Source organism: Sarcophilus harrisii, chromosome 5, assembly GCF_902635505.1.
Source record: "Sarcophilus harrisii chromosome 5, mSarHar1.11, whole genome shotgun sequence".
NCBI classification, from domain to species: Eukaryota; Metazoa; Chordata; class Mammalia; order Dasyuromorphia; family Dasyuridae; genus Sarcophilus; species Sarcophilus harrisii.
The window spans coordinates 240,226,404-240,245,821 of NC_045430.1; the positions used below are offsets into that span (position 1 = coordinate 240,226,404).

Genomic DNA, 19,418 nt, shown 5'->3' on the forward strand with positions numbered 1-19,418 from the left:
TGATTGAACAGTTCAGTGAAGTGCATAAAGCAAAAAACTTGAAAGCTGGCTGATTGTGCTTGACACCTCTGGCCTAGACCAGGGCTTTATCTATCTATCTATCTATCTATCTATCTATCTATCTATCTATCCATCTATCCATCTATCTATCTATCTATCTATTTGGTGAAGAATTGAATTAAGTGACTTGACAATTAGTATGTGTTAAGTTACATTTGAATACTGCCGCCCCTAGACTACAGCTTCTTAAACTTTTTCCATTCATGTCTCCTTATCACCTGAGAAATTTTTATATGACCCTGGGTATATAAATATATAAAGTAGATATATAAATCAAATAGTTACTGATAATAAATCATAATTTTCACATTCAGTTACATGATCCCGTATGGGTTCACAAACCACAATTTAAGAAGCTGGGACCTAGAATACTGAGAGGTAGGTGATGGTTCTGGGTCACATAGCCAATATGTATCACAGCAGAATTTGAACCCAGGTCTTCTTGAGACTGAGGTCATCTCTCTAACCAATATACTACACTGACTTTTGTTAAAAGAAATAGAGTATTCTGGCCTGATTTATTTTGTTAGGATTTGACTGAATACCATTCCCAACACAACAGTGTCATAGAATATCTTTCCTCTAAAGTGTAATGTTCCACATAAGTGAGCAGCCATCCCCTTAAATAGCTAAATCTATGCTGCTAAGATTAACTTTCCTAACTACTTTGTATATGAAGTAAACAATTGTGTACTCTGTTGATTTAGGGATGTACTTTGTGGTTACCTCCTATGTACCAACATCGGTAACATTCCAAGGCTTGGCGAGCTAGATGGGGAAATCACATCCTCTTTAGTGGTACAGCAGGGAAGGACATTAAATTGCAGGTAAGTACCACGATTATCACCTTATGGAAAAGCAAACTCTGTACTGCTTCTTCCCTCCCACCCAGAGCCTTGGAATCCCCACGATCTTCAGTGCTGTAAATGAAGGGCTATTTGATGAGTGTTGGTACCTCTCAAGCCATTATTGATCACACCCTTCCATGCCTTAGGAGATGAGTTCATTAATTAATATGGCCCAAAACCTTCATCATCTAAGGGGAACATTGTTCACTCCAACTGGTCCTCAGATGGCAACACATCAGTAGCCTTGAACTTACAACATTCTTGAAGGCTTCCAAGTTGGAGGTCTTTAAGGAGAAATTGAACAGCCAGTGGTTGGACACATTATGGTGGGAATTTCCTTCTTCTAGGAGTGAATGACATGGTCAGCTCTCAAATTCTGTGATTACCAGTGTGGTAGTATCTGCCAAAACTTGTGCTCTGCTGCCATGACTTTTGAGAATACCTCATTGCATAACAAGGTTAAGGGAAATTGAACTTTAGTGGAAAAAATTAACTATTCATTAAAAAATAGAATTGTTATCTATTATTTGTTAAATATAAAATTTAAATAATATTTATTAAAAATAAAACTCCAAAGTATCGTTCAAGGGGCCATTATTTAAATTCAAACAGATTGGGAGAAAACAATTATATTAAAATTTGAGTTATCAAAATATTAAGAAAACAAGTTCAAGAACTCAACTTGAGTTCTCCTCATCTACTAAATTACAGAAGGATTAGAATCTGTGATCATAAAAAAAATAACTATATCCATTAAATTATTGACCTCTTAAGTATGGAATTAAATTGAATAGCAATCTTACACCATAAATCTCTGTAATTACTCCATTATAGAATATAATATTGTGAATACAGAAATTTCTTTGGAAAAAGTAATTTTATTTATTTTTAAGTTTTTTAAATTTACAGAATAAAACAAGAAAAAGGTAATTTTATAAAACCCTCTCACCCTCAATACTAGAACTGAAAATGACCTTAACTAACCCACTTGGTTATAGGATTAGAATTTCATCTTGAGTAGTAATTGTGACATACTTGGCCTTGGGTGACAAAAATGAGTTAGAAATGTAATTGCACTTTTTATATCAATTGTGTCAGTATATTGGAATGTACTGTCCTTATTGATTACCCTGCCAAGCAATTTAAAGATAAAGTTGCTCTCATACTTTTACAGATATAAAGATGTAAAACACCATTCTTCATTCTACTGCTTTTTGGAGATATAAGTCATGATTTAATTTACAAAGGTGGTTTCAAAATCAATTTAAGAAAAAATGTGTGTATATTTTTAAAAAACAAAAAAATCTATTCCATGATATAACTAATTCTTAGAAAATGTTTCTCATTTAACTGCAGTGGTGGCCATGTTAAGCTTGAAGAAGAGATAGATCTTGGCTATGTTGAAGATGGGACGCCATGTGGCCCTGAAATGATGTGCCTAGAACGTAGGTGTCTCCCCACTGCCTCTTTCAACTTCAGTACCTGCTTGAGTAAAAAAGAAAATGCTATTTGTTCAGGACATGGGGTATGTTTCTATATTCTTTACTCTGTCTTAATGTGAATTATGTATTTGCTTTTTTGTCAGTGAAATATGTGGTCTTAGGCAAGTAACTTAAACCTTCAGACCTCAATGTATTTATCTATAGAACAATAGGATTGAGTTACATTACCTTTTAGTTCATTTGAACTCAAATTCAGGGTTTCTTAAAAATTTTTTTCACTTTTGACCCCATTTCACTGGAGAAATTTTTATTAGACCTCAGACATATAGGTTTATAAAAGAGATATGCAAATCAAATATTCACTGATAAGCAATCATAATTTTGTGACCCTCACATTCAATTATATGACCCCATATGGAGTTGCAACCTATAGTTTAAGAAGTTTTGCTTCTAAAATATGACTAATTCTAAACACATTATTTTTCCTAATTCTATGAAATAAACTAGTTATTGAAAATATCACTAAGTAGCATGTGAATATTAAATATACTGTATGTCAAATGAAATCTAAATTGTTTCCTTCGACCATAGCTATTGGGCAACTAGGTGATGCAGTAGATAAGTCAGGATAATTCAATTCAAATTTGATCTCAGACACTTATTAACTGTGACTCTGAGCAAATCACTTAATCCTGTTTGCCTCAGTTTCTTCATTAGTAAAAATAAGCTGGAGAAGGAAATGGCAAACTACTCCAATATCTTTCCCAAAAAACCTCAAGTAAGGTAATGAAAAATTGGACTTGATTAAACAACAATTACAACCATAACTATGATTTTTATTTGAAATGCAGGGGATAAAAGAAGTAAAAATGATTGTATTTAATTATAATTTGTGATTCTCTGTTCTCATTCATATTAACAAAATCTGATTTGCTTTAATATTTGTTTTTTTTCATTTTTTAAATCAAGTAGGAGACAATGTTTCACAAGCTAAAATGGAATTGAAAAAGATAAGAACATAATGGTTCTGGCAAATATTTTTTTAATAATGAATAGAAACAAAGAATTTGACAAGGTTCATTTTCATTCTTACAGCCATGTAACTGAGATTTAGGTTCAATGAAGATGTGTTTTTGCTTGATCAATTAATTATTTTAGTTTCCTGCAGCATTGTTTTGAAATAAGTAAACTATATATTTATTTCAGTTCCATATAATTCTATGTGTGTTTATAAGAGATGTGCAGAGAAGTATCCGTGTAATTTACTGTCTTAGAAACTATTGTGTGACCCTGACATATATGGTGGACTGCAGGCCTGGAAAAAGTCTAGCTGATTCACCCCTCTGAGAGGGGAGCTCTCATTTTTTCCTAAAGAGGAATTTAGGAGAAATTACTTTTTGTCAATGAAATGTGTGGTCTTGGGCAAGTAACTTAAACCCTCAGACCTCGTTTTATTTATCTATAGAACAATAGAACTGAGCAACATTTCCTTTTAGTTCATTTGAATTCAAATTGAGTTCAACATTGAGAAGGGGAGAAGGTAGAGAAGAATAAGAATTATTCAAGTCTATTCTTTCCTGATTCCAAGACACTTATCTATATTAATTAAGGACACAGGCGATCCAAACCAATAGATACTCCGTAATTCAGGTTGGGATAAAGTTGATGTTTAAGCTTAAAAGTGGGTGAATGGGAAGTTTTGACAGTTTGCATCAAAATATTAAAACTTTACGCAGGTGGTATGGTGGATAGAGTGCCAGGTATGGAATCAGGAAGACCTGAATTCAAAAATTTACTAGTCATATAACTTTGAGCAAGTCACTTAAGCCTATTTACCTGTTTCCTCATCTGTAAAATGAGCTGGAGAACAAAGTGACAAATCCCTCCAGAATCCTTGCCAAGGAAACCCCGAATAGTGTCACAAAGCGTTAGATGAGACTAAAAGAATGGAACAACAGCAAATGAAAACATCCATCCTGATTTCACTACTTCCCTGTTTAATGCACAGATGAGTGTGGTAGCTAAAACTTTTGGAAGGGATTCTGCCTTCTTTGGGTGGATAAATGAGCAGGGTTTGTTTTCTTTTAAATTCTATATTTTCCATTTGGAATTCTTTAAACAGGGCTTCTTATTCTTTTTCCAATTGCGACTCCTTTTCACCTGAGAAATTTTATCTGATCTCAGTTATGTAAGCATATAAAAACAGATACCAATCAAACATTTACTGAATAGATCATTAAATTGTGAGACCCCAACATTCAGTTATGAGATCCCTAATAGGGATATTTCCTTTGTGTCTTCTTAGTTCTCTTGCCATATGCACAGGAGAAGGAATAGGGGAGAGAGTTTTTAGATTTAAAACTAAAATCCAACTCCTTGTTTCATAAATGAATAAACTGAGGCATATAGAGATAGAGTTATTTTCACTAGCTCATGCAGTTAGTAATCATCAGCCAGGAGTCAAATGCTTCCAGAGCTGGTTCTCTTACCAATATATATGTTTTCTATCTGGTGCTAGTATTGAAGAGAAAAGTTCACTTTTGCTTCTGTGCCAGAAACCTTCAGATAAATGAGTGAGCAGCAAGTGTGATCTTGCCTCCTCACCTAATAAACTCCAGCTTGAGTAGAGTCTTCTCTTCACTTTATTGTCCAGCCATGTCTTAGTTCCCCTTTTAAGGATCCTTCTCTAAGAGTTAATGAAAGATGTGTATGGATAACATAGAACTGGCTCTATTTCTATGTAGATTTCTCTATTCTTCTCCATTTATATTATTACTGAATGCAAAACTGTCATTTCACGATTTTGCTTCATTTCTTCTAGCGAGGATCATTGTTCTTTTCTTATGTCCTATTGTTTTCTGTAAGTTAAGGTGAAAATGACTTGCAGTGAGAAATGAGAAGAGACTTTTTTTAGGCAAACAATGAATGAAATAAAAGATCAGGAAAAGATATTATAAGAAATATAAGTGTGATCATTATTAATTTTTGTTGTTCATAATACTGAATTATGATCAATCTATGTATGATTTTTATTCTCAGTTCACATTTTGGATTTCAGGTTTGCAGTAATGAAATAAAATGTGTCTGTAATAAGCACTGGATAGGTGCAGACTGTAATACTTATTTACCGTACAATGATGGCTCAAAATCGGATTTATCTTTATCTGGCAATGGTAAGTACATACTCTATTCTTAATAATTATAGTCCTCCAACCAGGAGGGCAAAAATATTGCCTCAACATTGTCAAGTAAATTATTATTTGATAGTAACTTCAGTTTGTATATAACTGAATTACACCTGATAAAACTGATAGAACCATCCTCAAATGATAATTGGTTTTCAGGGTTTATTGGATTAATTTTTTTCTATAAGATTAATTTTGGATAATCCTGACTCATAAAATAAGATTTTTCAAACATTGATTGATATGAGAATGTTATTAATCTGGATCAGTCATCTCTCCTGAAATTTCTTTATGCTATATTTTATTGGTGATCCTTGCTAAATACATATTTGTCACCAGCAAGGGCTTTTATTGAGAGAATCAGTCAATTGCATAGCACTAATTAAGTACCTTTTATGTGCATTAGAGATACAAAAAAGGTAAAAATGAAACAGTCCATGTTCTTGAAGAGCTCACTGTATAATATAAAAATATCAGTTAATGGATAATAATAAATACTGCAAAAAAGCAATATTTTGTGACTATTTGGGGGGAAGTTCATATGCACCTTCTCTGACAAGAACTGTAAAATCTGCTTTATAGTTTTCCTATTTTACCAAAGACAAATTGTGAGGAAATGAACTTTGGACAGTGTTTGGTATGTAGTAGGTATTTTATATATAAATGCCTGTTGATTGTTGTATAAATGAGATTTGAGGACGAGAAGAAGACAGCTATTAAGAAAAAAGAAGATGGTAAATGCAGCTAAGCATTTAATGTGGTGAATGGATCCCTTCCAAATGTATTGGTACCTTTTAGTACATGTGTACTTAACTGGAGAAAGTGATGCCTAAGGGACCAAAAGTTCTCTCCCTTCCAAAAGAAGAGAGAAGTCATGTACTTTCTAATCCCTCATACAGCCTCTCTCCTTCAACCAATGACTAAAATAAATAAATGCATAAACAAACCAACAAGCAACCATTAAGTGCCCACTATGTGCCAGGCCCTAGGCCCTGTGGGTACACCAGCAAATAGTGAGCCTACTATAAGCCCTGTGGATACAAATACAATCCTTTCTCCCTTTAGGCAAGACTCATAGTTTATGGGTATGAAAATATAATCTGTTTACAGCAGAATTATGGAACTTATTCTAAAATTCAATTTTAAAAGTTTATAGAATTGAATAAATTATAGAGCTCTAAGGAAGCCTAGAAGCAATTAATTTTATTATAAATGTGGAAACTGAGGTTCAAAGAGAAATGCTTTATCCAGGTCACAAAAGCTATTAAGTGGTAGAACCAGGGCTAGAATCCTGTGTTCTTTTCCAGTATAATTCTATGATTATCTATTATGTACTGAGCACTTTGCTAAGCATTCTGTGATGTACCAAGCAAGTGAAGTTTCTGCCCCCAAGGCACTCAGACTGTTATTGAAGTGATCTACAACTTGTAAGAGGCAGCAAAATAAGACTGTCTGCAAAAATAAATAGGTTAGATGGTAAATGTGCTCAGATTTCAAAGAATGAGCAACAGCATACTAGAGAAAGGGCTGGTTTTGTCAGGAAAAGATTTAGATTCAAATCCTCCATCTGAATCAGTTTCCTCATCTGTAAAATAGGAGTAATGATACTCGAAGTATCTCTCTTGCTTGATTATTGTGATGCTTAGAGGAAGTAAGGGAGGTGAAATGTTTTGCAAATCTTCAAGCATAGCATAAATAGTGCTTATTATTACCAAAAAAAAAAAAAAAAAAAAAAAAAAAAAAAAAAGGCAATGTTCTTCCTGAGCTTGATTTCAAATAGCTCTTCTTGCTTGGGCAGATGCTACATTGACATTAGACATAAAGAATCTTGAGTTTCTTTTCTCAGCCTCCCTCTTAGAGCCAGTCCTGTTACACCAAGGAAGGGATTAATTTAGTCCACATCAAAGACCATATTCGATTTTCCCCTCCCATATTGATAATTTTGTGAAAGCAGATAGGTCATTTCTAGGCTTTAATTACTGAATGGACATTGCCTCAGACAAACAGGGAAAGACCTTAGCTTAAAAAGACCAGCTGCATCCAGAGCCATTGTTTATCATCTTGATCTGTCTTGCCAATGAATTGCCATGACTGTGGAGGCAGAGTGAGGCTAGTGACTTTGAACAGTTTTATCTGACTTAAATCTAGTTTATTTTCAAGTCCAAAATCATCCTTCTAAAGTCATTGATCTTTTTAAGAATAAAGGATGACCTACAACAATAACGATCTTTTCATGGATTTCTTCCACTTGGATTGATGAAGGAAAGGTATTTCAAAGGTTGAAGCAGAGAATCAAAGATTTACAACTGAAGAACAAAGATTTACAAATGTGCCCTACATGTGAGTCCTTTGAACTCACTCAATCCAATCTTCACATTTCATAGATGAGGAAACCCAAGATACAAAGGGATTCAGAGGTTTCTCCAAACGTCACATAAGTTATCAGAGAAAGGATTCAAACCCAGGTAGAATTGGCTTATTATAATATCATTGATTATATGATATTCATGAGTGATTCAAAAACTCAATTTCCTCACTTGGATTCATTCTTTCTCCTTGTATAGTCATGAACTATGATGGATAATGCACAGTGCAAGACTTAAGGTCTCTATATTTGTGCATTGGAAATTATTCAGAATAACATATGGAAGACTTCTTAGTTAAGATATTTATATTATATTGAACAACCTTCACTGTGATTTTCTTACAGGTGTTGCCGGCACAAATATCATAATAGGAATAATTACTGGCACCATTTTGGTGCTGGCTCTCATATTAGGAATAGCTGCATGGGGTTACAAGTAAGTGACATTTCTTGGTTTTGTTAATGTTTTCTATACTTTATATAGCTTTTAAATGAATCAAAATTTTAAGTTTAATACCATTACATAAGTGAATATAGCCTGTCCTTCTCAACCCATTTGGAGATGTGATATTGTTTGTTTAATTTTGTGGCATGTTCTTTTATAAAAGTTTCTGTGGAATTTTTTAAAATTCAGAGTGAGTGAGAATTAATGTAAATTTTATGGCAGAGATGAATGTAAAAGGTCATGTTTCTCTTTTTTTTTAGGCCTATGCCTATGATACCAAGGAATGTGTCTATGAGATATACTTACCCACAGGCAATCACATTTCTTTTAGGACACCGAAGATAGCTCAGTGTTCATAAACTCTAGAACTAGAAAGATCCTTCTAAGTCATCGAGTCTAGAGGTATCAAACTCATATCCAGGAGCCCATGGGAATTGTTTAACAAAATAAATGAAAATATAATACAACATAGATAATGTTAATTTGTAGTATTCTAAGTTTAATTTAGTTTAACTTAGTCTGGATTTTTTATTTTTATGTGAGAAAATAAACATGCCCAGAGAGATAAAATGATTCATTCAAATAGAAGGGTAAATGTTTGAGTCATTATATACAGTGTATGTGTACAGTGTATGTACAGTGTGAGGGACGAATACAGACAGATACTAACTTTTTGATGTCAAGATTCCCATAGTGATGTTCCCAAATTGTGTGTGTATATATGTATATCATGAATTGTAAAATCCTCTGACTTAAGGCCTGCTTACATAAAACTTCTAAAGAGTACCAAAACACTGCAGTTATGAATAGTGTCCTCCCTGATTTAGACACATACATAACTAATTATTATTGTTGTCTTTTTCCTCCTTTCATCAACGGAAAGAAATTATCGAGAACAGAGGTATGTGGTAAGAATAATCCAAATATGCTATCCTAAAAAAGGTTTAAATCCTAAAAAGGTCTTGTCATCCCAATTTCTATCTTTGAATAGTGTTCATTTTATTTTCTAATGTAAAAATAACCTGGAAATTAAGATTGTTTTTAATGTTTTCATAGAATCATAGAATCATAGAATGTCAGAGCTAGAAGGAGCCATAGAGATTTCAGTTCAATCTCTCTTTTTTCCCTGACTATAAAATTTTAGTTTTGCTATAATTAAAGTGCTTTCATCTTTAAAAGATGTTGAATTTTTAAATTTTAACTTCAGTTTTGTTAGAAAGTTTCCTTTTTAAAAATAGCTATCTCACATTTTAGTGGTTAAATGATTCTATGAATTTCTCCCTTCATATTAAAACTAGTATATATTCTATTTTGTGTGACTAATAAAGGGACTTTAATAGAAACTTATTTTTAATTTTTATATTGAAAAAAGCTCTGGAAATTTGACTTGCTCTTGTATTTGCATTTTTGACATTTATCTATTTTTTCCTAGTAACACTACATTTTTAATTATATTTGTCAGCTTCCTTTTATGAAAGTCCTTCTGAAAAGGATTTTTTTCCTCTTTTATTAATATCATTTCCCACTTAGAGATGATCAGATTTGCTTTGGGGACAATATTGCTCTCAAGGAAATTTTCAGGCACTCACAAACTTTTTGCTGATCTCTGCTCATACTTGCAATAGAAATGAATGTTTTATGTGTAGATTACTTAAATCTGCAGGCCAGTAATTTAATTTGGACAAGCCAAAAGCACTTTGACACATGAGAGCCTATGAGCATCCCGGGGGAAAGGTAGGCTTCATGTTTCACAATAATTTCACAGTTCACATTTTAAAGTACAAATTGACCCTGGGTATTGATAGGATTCCTCTAAAAATACCTTATTGTACCAAATATAAAGTGCCAATAAAATGGGATAACTTAATTTTAAAATATTGGTATCTTTTATTTTTTACATCTCTTATATTTCTGAATATATCCTTTCCCCTCTTCTACCCCAAAAGTCACCTATTGTAACAAATAAAAAAGAGAGAAGGGGGAGAACCAATTCAGCAAAATTAACCAGATGGGATACTTGACAGCATATACAATATTCCACCCACATAGTACCCTACTTCCACCAACACATGAGAGATGTGCATTTTCATGACTCTATGGAAGGTTTAGTTTATGTTTCACATTTTAACTATTTGATTGCTTAAAGATATATATATAAATGCACATTACTTAACATTCTCTTAGAATGTGACCATTTCTACTTTCCTGATCCTAGCAAATGATTAAGGTAGTATTACGAATAAAGTGCAACCTATGTTATTAATACCTTATCAGGTCTTAGCCAAATTTTCTCTTCACCTTTTTCATCCTTTGAAATTTGAAATGAACTTTTAAAAATTAAATCACTTTCATGATTTTCCTTTCCCTTCTCAGTGCTTTTAAAATTAAACAAATACTAGAGAGTTTTGGAAATTATATGGAAAATGTATAAGAAAATGCTTATTCACTATTCATTACATACATAATATGGTTTGAATCTCAAGAAGAATGGTAGAAAGATTGGAATGTATCATCCCTAATCAATGTAGTTTGTGACCCTTGTATTAATATTAAATGTGTATCATCTCATTTGAACTGCAGGACAATCCCGTGAGGTAGGCAGTGCAAGTATTTTTATCTCCATTTTAGAGATGAGGAAGCAGAGATTTGCCCAATGTGGCAGAACTAGGTTACTCAAACACAATCTCCTTATTCCAGTCCTTATTTCCATTCCTAGTAGAAACCATCTGCCTCTCTGCACTCAAACACCTCCCAAATTGTGGAGAACAGGCAAGAGGCAAAGATTAATTTAACTATTTTTTTTCCTTTTCATTAAAAAAAAAGTACCTGACATTTAAAAGCTGCTTCATTGACCACTGAATCCAAATAATAGACATTATTTCCAAGGAGGCTTTCTAAAGTTAGTATGGTTAATTAGTTTAATTAGTATAGTTCATTAGTAGATTAAGTTTAAGACTAATTCTAGAACTTAAATTAAGGTTCACTTGATATCTAGGCCAATGATAGTATAAATGTTCCTAAGCAAATTCCATTGTTTTCCACTGTGAAGGGGCATAATATAATGAATATATGTATAAAACAAAGATAATAATAGCAACAATAAGTGCTTGCATTTATATAATGCTTTTTTAGTATATGAAATGCTTTGCATATAACATTAAAATATACAAATAGATGGCACAAAGAAAATTCTGGAGCAAATCATTTATAGCCTCTCTATATTCCCTTGCTACATTATCAAGGTGAGGAATTTATTCACTAAGAATCTTCTCTTCCTATTTTCCTGAAATTCAGCAGTCAATTGAGATATTCAGTGAGCTCTTGTGTCTGGTTTCCAATTTGAGGACCCCTCTGGGCTCATCCACAGATGTGTATCATGCTTTTTTCAGGACACCCTAACCTCTATCACCTCCTCCCTTCCTTGTCTGTGGCTATTGAATCTGAATGTATGCATTAATTCTCAAGTTGCAAGGAGAACTAGGATTTGGAGAAGATGGTTAAGACGCTGTTTACATCCTAAAGTGATACAGAAATGTCACTATTATTCTGAAGTAAAGCTTGTCTCCCTTATAAGATAAGATATAGATATGTGGCAGACACCCAAAAACTTGAACCACTAACAGAAGGGGAGATGGTATAGAGAGAGGGAAACAGCCTCAAAGACAAGTATTTTTATAGTCATCCAAACTGACATCTGCTTAGTTACTAAGGAATCAAGAAACAGAAATAAACCATTTAACGTTTTATTGCCTTTTAAGCTAGGTTTTCATGGGGTTGATGATTTCATGAAGATTCTTGTGCTCTCTGAGGCTTGATTAAGAAAAGGTAGATATATGAAGTTAGGGGGAAATGGAGATGGCTTTGAGTGGGTTCCCTTAGATATATTAAGCTCTTAGAAATGTTGGCAAGCCTGGCCTTTTTCTTGAAATTGTCTGTGAGAGAATGAAGGGAGCATAAATTATACTTAGGCTTTTCTTGGTGGCAAAATGCCATCAAAATGCTAAATTTGGTATACTAGGCGATTTGGAGGAGAAGGGAAGCAAATACTTCTATGAATGAAACTAATAATAATTCCTATTGGAAACTCATTCTCAGTATCTGATAGAATTATTCAATTCAGTTCAGTCAGTTTTAATTAATTGATGAGCCTGCCTTGGAGCAAGGCAAGATCTAAGTGCAAGTGCTGATTTTTGCATAAACTAGCTGTGTGGTCCTGGGAGTAACTGTTACCCTCAAAGTGCCTTAGGCGTTTCTGTTTCTCTCTGAGGCCATAATGTTACAAATAATTTGTAGATTGCATTAGTGGAAAGAGTTTCCATAGTAGAGATATCCGTATTGATGGAATCATAGGTTTGGAACCACCAAAAAGGGAAGATAAATAATACAAAATAATAGTTATAATTCAAAGGCAAGTGTGAAAGAAGGCTGAGATTTCTAAGCACCATGGACATCTCCCCCCCAACAGCCACTCAGTTGATTATGAAGGAAACGAGCACTTTTTTTGGTGGTGCACTATGAAAATAATCTGAAATGCTACTAGAAATATAGAAAAACAATTCAGATAGCTTTGGGTTATATAAAATCATAAGACCAAGTGCCTAGAAATTAGCCTGAGAACTCATTTAGTTCATAGGGATGACTATCCATTCTACTGCTTGTGTATTTTAGAATTAGCAGCACTATGTAAATTTTCTTGTACCAAGAGGCAATACAAATATATCCGCAAAGGGAGCTGACCATGGAGCAAGGAAGGCCTGGATTCAAAATCTGTCCCTGGCACGTGCTCCCTATGGGATTCTGAGTAAATTACCTAATTTCTCAAATTCTCTAGACAACTAAGATTGTATAACAGAAGTACTTAACCTGCTTTTGTGGATGGATTTTCCTGGGATTTCAGTCCCTATCTCTATACATTTTGCAATAGGAATTTAGGCTTTGGACTTTTGATAATAGTTTATGAATAGGACATCAACATCATAGGCTCTTAAAGCAAACAGTTTGAGATAGAGATTCATGGTTTCACATAGAATCCTCTTTTTGTGTGTTTTGTTGCATATGTGGAAATGCTTTATTTTATTGTTTTTAAATAAAAAAATTAAAAATCATTGGATTATAAATCTAAACCTGGAATAGAATTAAAATGTTATTTAGCCTAGATGTCATTTAGAAGTTGACATCAAACTGAAATAAAAATGGGAATATTTGTTTTGTTGCTTAAATTCAGAATAAAATAATTTTTAAATGGAGGCTACTAAATTCTAGGTGAGGATTTCTGCAGGCTGCATGTTGAATTAGAAAATTATCTATTGAATTATCATGTTCAATTGTACTTTTACTTCTTTTGTTAAATATTTCCCAATTATATTTTAATCTGGTTCTGGAGGCCTGTTGGTTACTTCTGATCTAGTCCAACTTTTAAATTTTATTGATACCCAGAGAACTGAAGTAATTTACCTTAGGTCCCAGAAGTAGTGATTGGGAGTCCCTGGTTTTGAATTTTCTAATGTGCCTCCATTACTTCAATATATTTGGTCTATTTCAACTAGAAAGCATAGAAGGAAAAGAAGTCAAACTAATGAAACGTAGATAAGAAAGAAAAATCCAATAAGACCTGAATCTTTTCTTCTATCTCCATTTAATTTAAATCAGTATTCTATATAAGAAATATACTGATTATATCATGTCTTCTTATCCTCAGAATTCAACTTAATCAGGAGCACACAGTGCTTTTTTAAAGCTATCTTCATTGGGTGATCTTCCCACCTTCCCTTAATCCTTTCTTAGTTTGTTTTCTACATTTATCATTTTAATGATTTCCATGGACTTGCAATGTGACATTAGTATGTAATATTTCTCAAAACTAACATGCAAACTTAAATTCCATACAGATGATCCAAAGTACACACAAGGCCTTGGAAATTACCTCCTCTGGGGTTGGAGGTTGATCATTTGACTTAATTTACATGTCTTACATCACCTTAAGTAGACTTTAAGTCTAGTAAATTTAAATGTTGAGTTTTTTTGACCATCTTTAAAAAGTTTGGACTGTCCCAAGACACTATCAGACATTTTCCTAGAGGTCTATGTGATAATTTAAATTTTTCCAAGGATGAGGAAGGACAGGGTGAATTAATTCCAGAAAATTTGGCCTACCAGTCTGGAATTATGATGCCAGGGAAAAGTTTCCTAAGTCTTAACATAAAGTATCATAACATGCTTTTAAATGATTAATTTTCTTTTTTCTTTCAAATCTCAAAATAAAGTCCTATAAAGGATTCCATCAGATTGTCTTCTCAAAGAAAGATTCAAATTTAAGAGAGGCTGAAAAGTACACTAATCAGTTTTTGCTTATAAATATTATCAATGTAAAAACTATATCTTTTCCTGCTTTGACAATGATCATAAAAGACCTCACAGACTACCTGATAATCTCAGTGCAAGGTCATTAAAAATTCTCACCAAAAACTTTTTAGCTGAATATTCTGGAAGTCTTCTGCATTGAATGACGAAACTTCAGCTTAGAGAATTAAACACTGAACTTTAGGAAAAATAAACATGACTCAAGGAGGCTTAGGAAAATGAAAATGTTTGCTGGGAATAATAAAAGAATAAGACCTGGAACAAAGCAATTACTTTTTGTGTGGAATTAATAATTAGAAAACTTTGGTCTTGACCACATAATTGGAAGGGAACAGAGGTTAAGGAAAGGAAATGATGAATTTTCTGAAAACCAAATGAGAATCAACCAAATGATATGATGATGGAGATGAAGATGAAAGTAAACATTGATGTATTGCCCTAAAATTTGCAAAGCACTGTAATATAATATCTCTTCTAGTCCTCACAACCATCTGGAGAGGTAGGTGCTATTATTAATCCCATTTTAGAGATGATAAAACTGAAGCAGAGAGAAGTTACATGACTTGCTGAGGGACACACAGCTGTTCTATTTGAACACAGGTCTTTCTCTAGAGTGAGAGAACCATTATATCACCTAGCTAGAAGAGGATATAGAAGATTATAGAATGACACAACTAAAAGATAAAGAAGCTGAAGTCCAGAAAGAGAGGAAACTTGAAAGTTCATGCAGCTAGCTCACGGCAGATCCAAGTCCAGTGTCCCCTATAGCACAATACATTTCATTGATTAAGCATAGAAGAAGATGCCTATCCATTTTAATTGAAATTATTTGTCATAGGCACATCATAAAATCCAAAAAGCAGATAAGATCAATTATACACCAGCCCTAGAAAATGGTAGAAATTAGATGATGACCAATTAAATTTTGGATTCAGCTCAAAAACCATTGGTATTCAGCCACCAGTCTCTATATCTATAAATTCATCACTTGAATAAACTAATTGTAAAATAGATTAGACTTCTTTCCTTCTGAAGAAAAGCGAGAGTAAGTTCCAAACGAATAAGCAGCATCAGCCTGGGGAGACATAGAAATTGGTGTTTTATATGGGTCAGCCTTAACATTTTTTATCAGTTACTTGACTAAGGATGACACTTTAGAATAACAAAGGACACTGAGGTGTGAGGAGTAGCTGGCACTCTGAAGGGAAGCGTCAGCTTTTAAAATTACTCTTTTAAACTATAGAAGTATTTGGAAACAAAGAGAATGCAGGCAACCTGAGGAGAATGTTGAAGGGAAAAATGTAAGTCCAATTCATAGTAGAATAGAACTTGAAAAGACTTTTTAATGGCTAACACACTTAATATCTTTGTCAAATTTTTTTATTGTGTCAAAAACTTTGGGAGGATTAGGATTTTAGGATCATTAGAACTGGACAAGAGATCCATCTTATTCCCTTCTTTTATAGATGAGGAAACTAATAGATAAGGAAGTGAAATATCTTCCCCTGAGTCATGCAGGTAGAATTTAGCAAAAATGTAGAAAATATTTAGAACTTGCATAAGAACTTTTAGATAATCAGAGCTTTGGGGCAGCAATGAGAGAAATTTGAGAAAAAATGACAAATGAGATTGAACCAGATGTTCCTCATCTTCAATAATGACTTACCAAGATGGTATCTGATGTACGAAGATTAGAAGTAAGAATAAATTTCATTGACAGGAAGGTGGATAAGCATTTTACCTGAGACCACATCAACAATGACCAATATTTTATAATAAACACTAATTATTCTTAGTGAAGCACCCAATTCTCTATGAAAAGTTATTTATCCTATATAGTGAAGATGATAAGCCTTTGAGAAGTTTACAGTATTACAGTTTCATTAATAGCAAGATAATCAAATCCTTTAAAAGACAAAGTACTTGCTGGGAAATGATAATGGGATATTGTTATTATTTAAATATTATCTTTAGTATTTATTTAAATCCAGTTCAGTGAATTTAACATTTCCTTTAATCTATAAAGATTGTGACCAGAGCAGTATGCAGTTCTTGGGTATTATAAGAATCTGATGACTGAGGCACTTTTATTGGTAACATCAGTGCTATGGCCAGTATAATCTAGAGGGGGAATTTTGACCATGGTAAAAACAAATTGTGAAATCACTGAGAGGCCATTTTCCCCACAAGTACAGATGAAGTTAGTCAACTAGTGAGGAAGGTATCAGAAATAAACATAAAATGATTTAAAAAACTAAAAGTTTAGAAGAAAAATAGTCATACTTGATTTACATTGATAATCTCTGATAGCTTTATTTACGTTAGGAACATATTTGGGCATTACTAAGCTGAGTCCTTGTATATATTTTAAATGAGCCTTTAGAAGAAACAATTCACAAAATGTGAAATTAAGCTAAAAGTGCAAATATAATAAGGAATACTAATTTCCTCTGTCATAACAAGGAATAGAGTGGAATTCTCTAACTCAGCAGAGAGGTTTTTTTCCACCTTTAGTTGAAAAATTGCTTCTAAATTCATATATAAGACAATGTTAACACAATTTCAAGAAGGAGGCATGTTATTATTAAAGAAAACAAATGAACAAAATTTGAAAAAAAAATCTTATTACAATGTAGGAGTTGGCACAAATCAATGACAGCATCTGAAAGTAGCTTTCTTCCAAAAATTTAGCATCACATATGTCCTTAGAGGCTAGCTTAAGTAAATGGCAATACTATACAAATAGAAGAATGTAAAGAATGATTGAAACAGTCATTTAATTTATACTTCTTCATAGAGATTAATTAAAATCCTATTCTTTGTAGAATGTCCAGCCTGATATTGATTTTGCTTTTAGATCCATGACTGCATTGGAATTGAACCACATGAAGTTGTGGTCATAGTTATCAGCTCAGCTACACATTGGGAAATAATCAAATGTACATTTGGTACATTGAGTGACGATGAAGAATTGAGTGAAACATGATATGCCCAACCTGACCTGAGGATAATGGAAACTTAAAATGGAATCATAGGATTATAGATTTAGAGCAAGAAGGGTCATTGATGATCATGTATTTCAACCTTTACTTTTATAGATGAGAAAACCAAAGTTCAGTGGAGTTCAATGATTTGCTTAAATCACCCAGTTACTAAATGTCTCAGGCTCTGTTCTATGGTATCTACTCTTCTTTTTCTAAGAAAGACCTTAATAAAACCATAGAAAACAAATGAGAAGGTTGGAAACTGGAAGGCACCTTGGAGGTTATCTCATCTTTACTGTTCCTTTTATAAATAAAAAACTGAGGTGAAATTTATGTAACTATCTTAATTGATATGATTATATCAGCTATATTTTTAATTTCATTTTTTCCTGTTTTTGCCCATTCTCAGTGAGGATGGAAAACTGTTGTCACCATCATTATATATCCCTTCTGAGCTCCAGGAGAAAGTTCCTAAATCATTCCTTACTTATCTTTTCCATGGGATAAATAGTTCTACTTTTTTACTCTTCTTCATACATCTGATATTCCAAATATTAAGTTACCTTTTGATTTCTCCACTGAATCATATTCCATTTATCCACCTTTCTTTTAAGCAGATTTTGAAGCCCAGAAAGGTACATAGAACCCTAATACGACTGTAGTTGTATCATATAATAAAACAATTGGGAGAGAATAAGTCAGTTTTTTAAATAGGAATTCTTAACGTTTTGTGTGATGGGCACCTTTGGCAATTTGGTGAAACCTTTGGACTGCTTCTCAGATTAATGTTTCAAATGCATAGGATTATCAAGGAATCCAGTTATGTTGAAATCCACTAATCTAAATATATTTTTAAAATCAAAATCATGAACCCTGGCTTAAGAATCCCTATTTTAAGATTCTGTTAGTATACGGGAATCATGAAGATGAGTTTCTTCAGCCCAGGGGTAAAGCTGTAGTCATCTGCTCCAAAGTTTTCTACCCTAAAATCTTCCATTTGAAACGAATTAATTGTTAAATATAAAAGTGAAATGAAGAGTTCCGAAGATAGTAGGGGCTAACTTACCAAAACAGAGCGCTTCACTTAATCTTTTTGAAAGAGTGTAAGGCTATTTTAACCAACCATTTGAGCATGGCTATCATGGCCTTTCCAAATACTCATCATGAAAATGACTTTCATTTGTCACCTTTAGTAATAATTTTGTGTGTTTTGATAGACTTGATTCATATAGATCATTAGCCCTACCTCTTTTTTTCCTGAACTAATATTTGTATATGTCTGTGTACGTGTGTCTTGTTTTCTGACTTTAAAATGTTTATTATGCTTTAGACAATTACCCCAGGGAGATTATGTAAAAAAGCCTGGAGATGCCGATTCTTTTTATAGCGACATGCCTCCGGGAGTCAGCACAAACTCAGCATCTAGTTCTAAGAAGAGGTCTGCTTTTCTGTCGCATTTTCAGATTTCTACCTGTTCCATCCCACATTATTCCATTAGTCAGAACATTTCATTATTTTGCAGCAGGTTTGATTACTTCTTCCTTCTTTCTGGAATGTTATAAATAGTATCCCTTGTTCTTTGATTACATGCATGAGTTCTGGGATGGGGGGAGAGGTACTCTAAAGTACCCTATGCTCTAAACTGTCAGTTTTCCTAATCAAATGAGAAAAATCAAATAAGTAAAAAACAACCTTATGTTCATAGCAACCCAAGAGGGTGATGAACAAT

At 33.2% G+C, this 19,418-nt stretch overlaps 1 protein-coding gene across 18 annotated transcripts in view; it reads left to right on the top strand.

Annotated features, from left to right (window-relative positions):
* Positions 1 to 19,418, top strand: part of ADAM22 (ADAM metallopeptidase domain 22) — a 254,828-nt gene that overhangs the window by 214,630 nt on the left and 20,780 nt on the right. For 11 of the 18 annotated variants that reach the window (XM_031939952.1, XM_031939953.1, XM_031939954.1 and 8 more), the window contains exons 22-27: positions 768 to 887; positions 2,265 to 2,433; positions 5,409 to 5,523; positions 8,246 to 8,336; positions 9,229 to 9,246; positions 19,020 to 19,214. In XM_031939952.1, coding sequence (XP_031795812.1) covers positions 768 to 887; positions 2,265 to 2,433; positions 5,409 to 5,523; positions 8,246 to 8,336; positions 9,229 to 9,246; positions 19,020 to 19,214 — 708 coding nt within the window. The remainder of the gene's footprint in view (positions 1 to 767; positions 888 to 2,264; positions 2,434 to 5,408; positions 5,524 to 8,245; positions 8,337 to 9,228; positions 9,247 to 19,019; positions 19,215 to 19,418) is intronic. The other 7 variants (XM_031939961.1, XM_031939965.1, XM_031939968.1 and 4 more) reach the window with 2 other exon arrangements.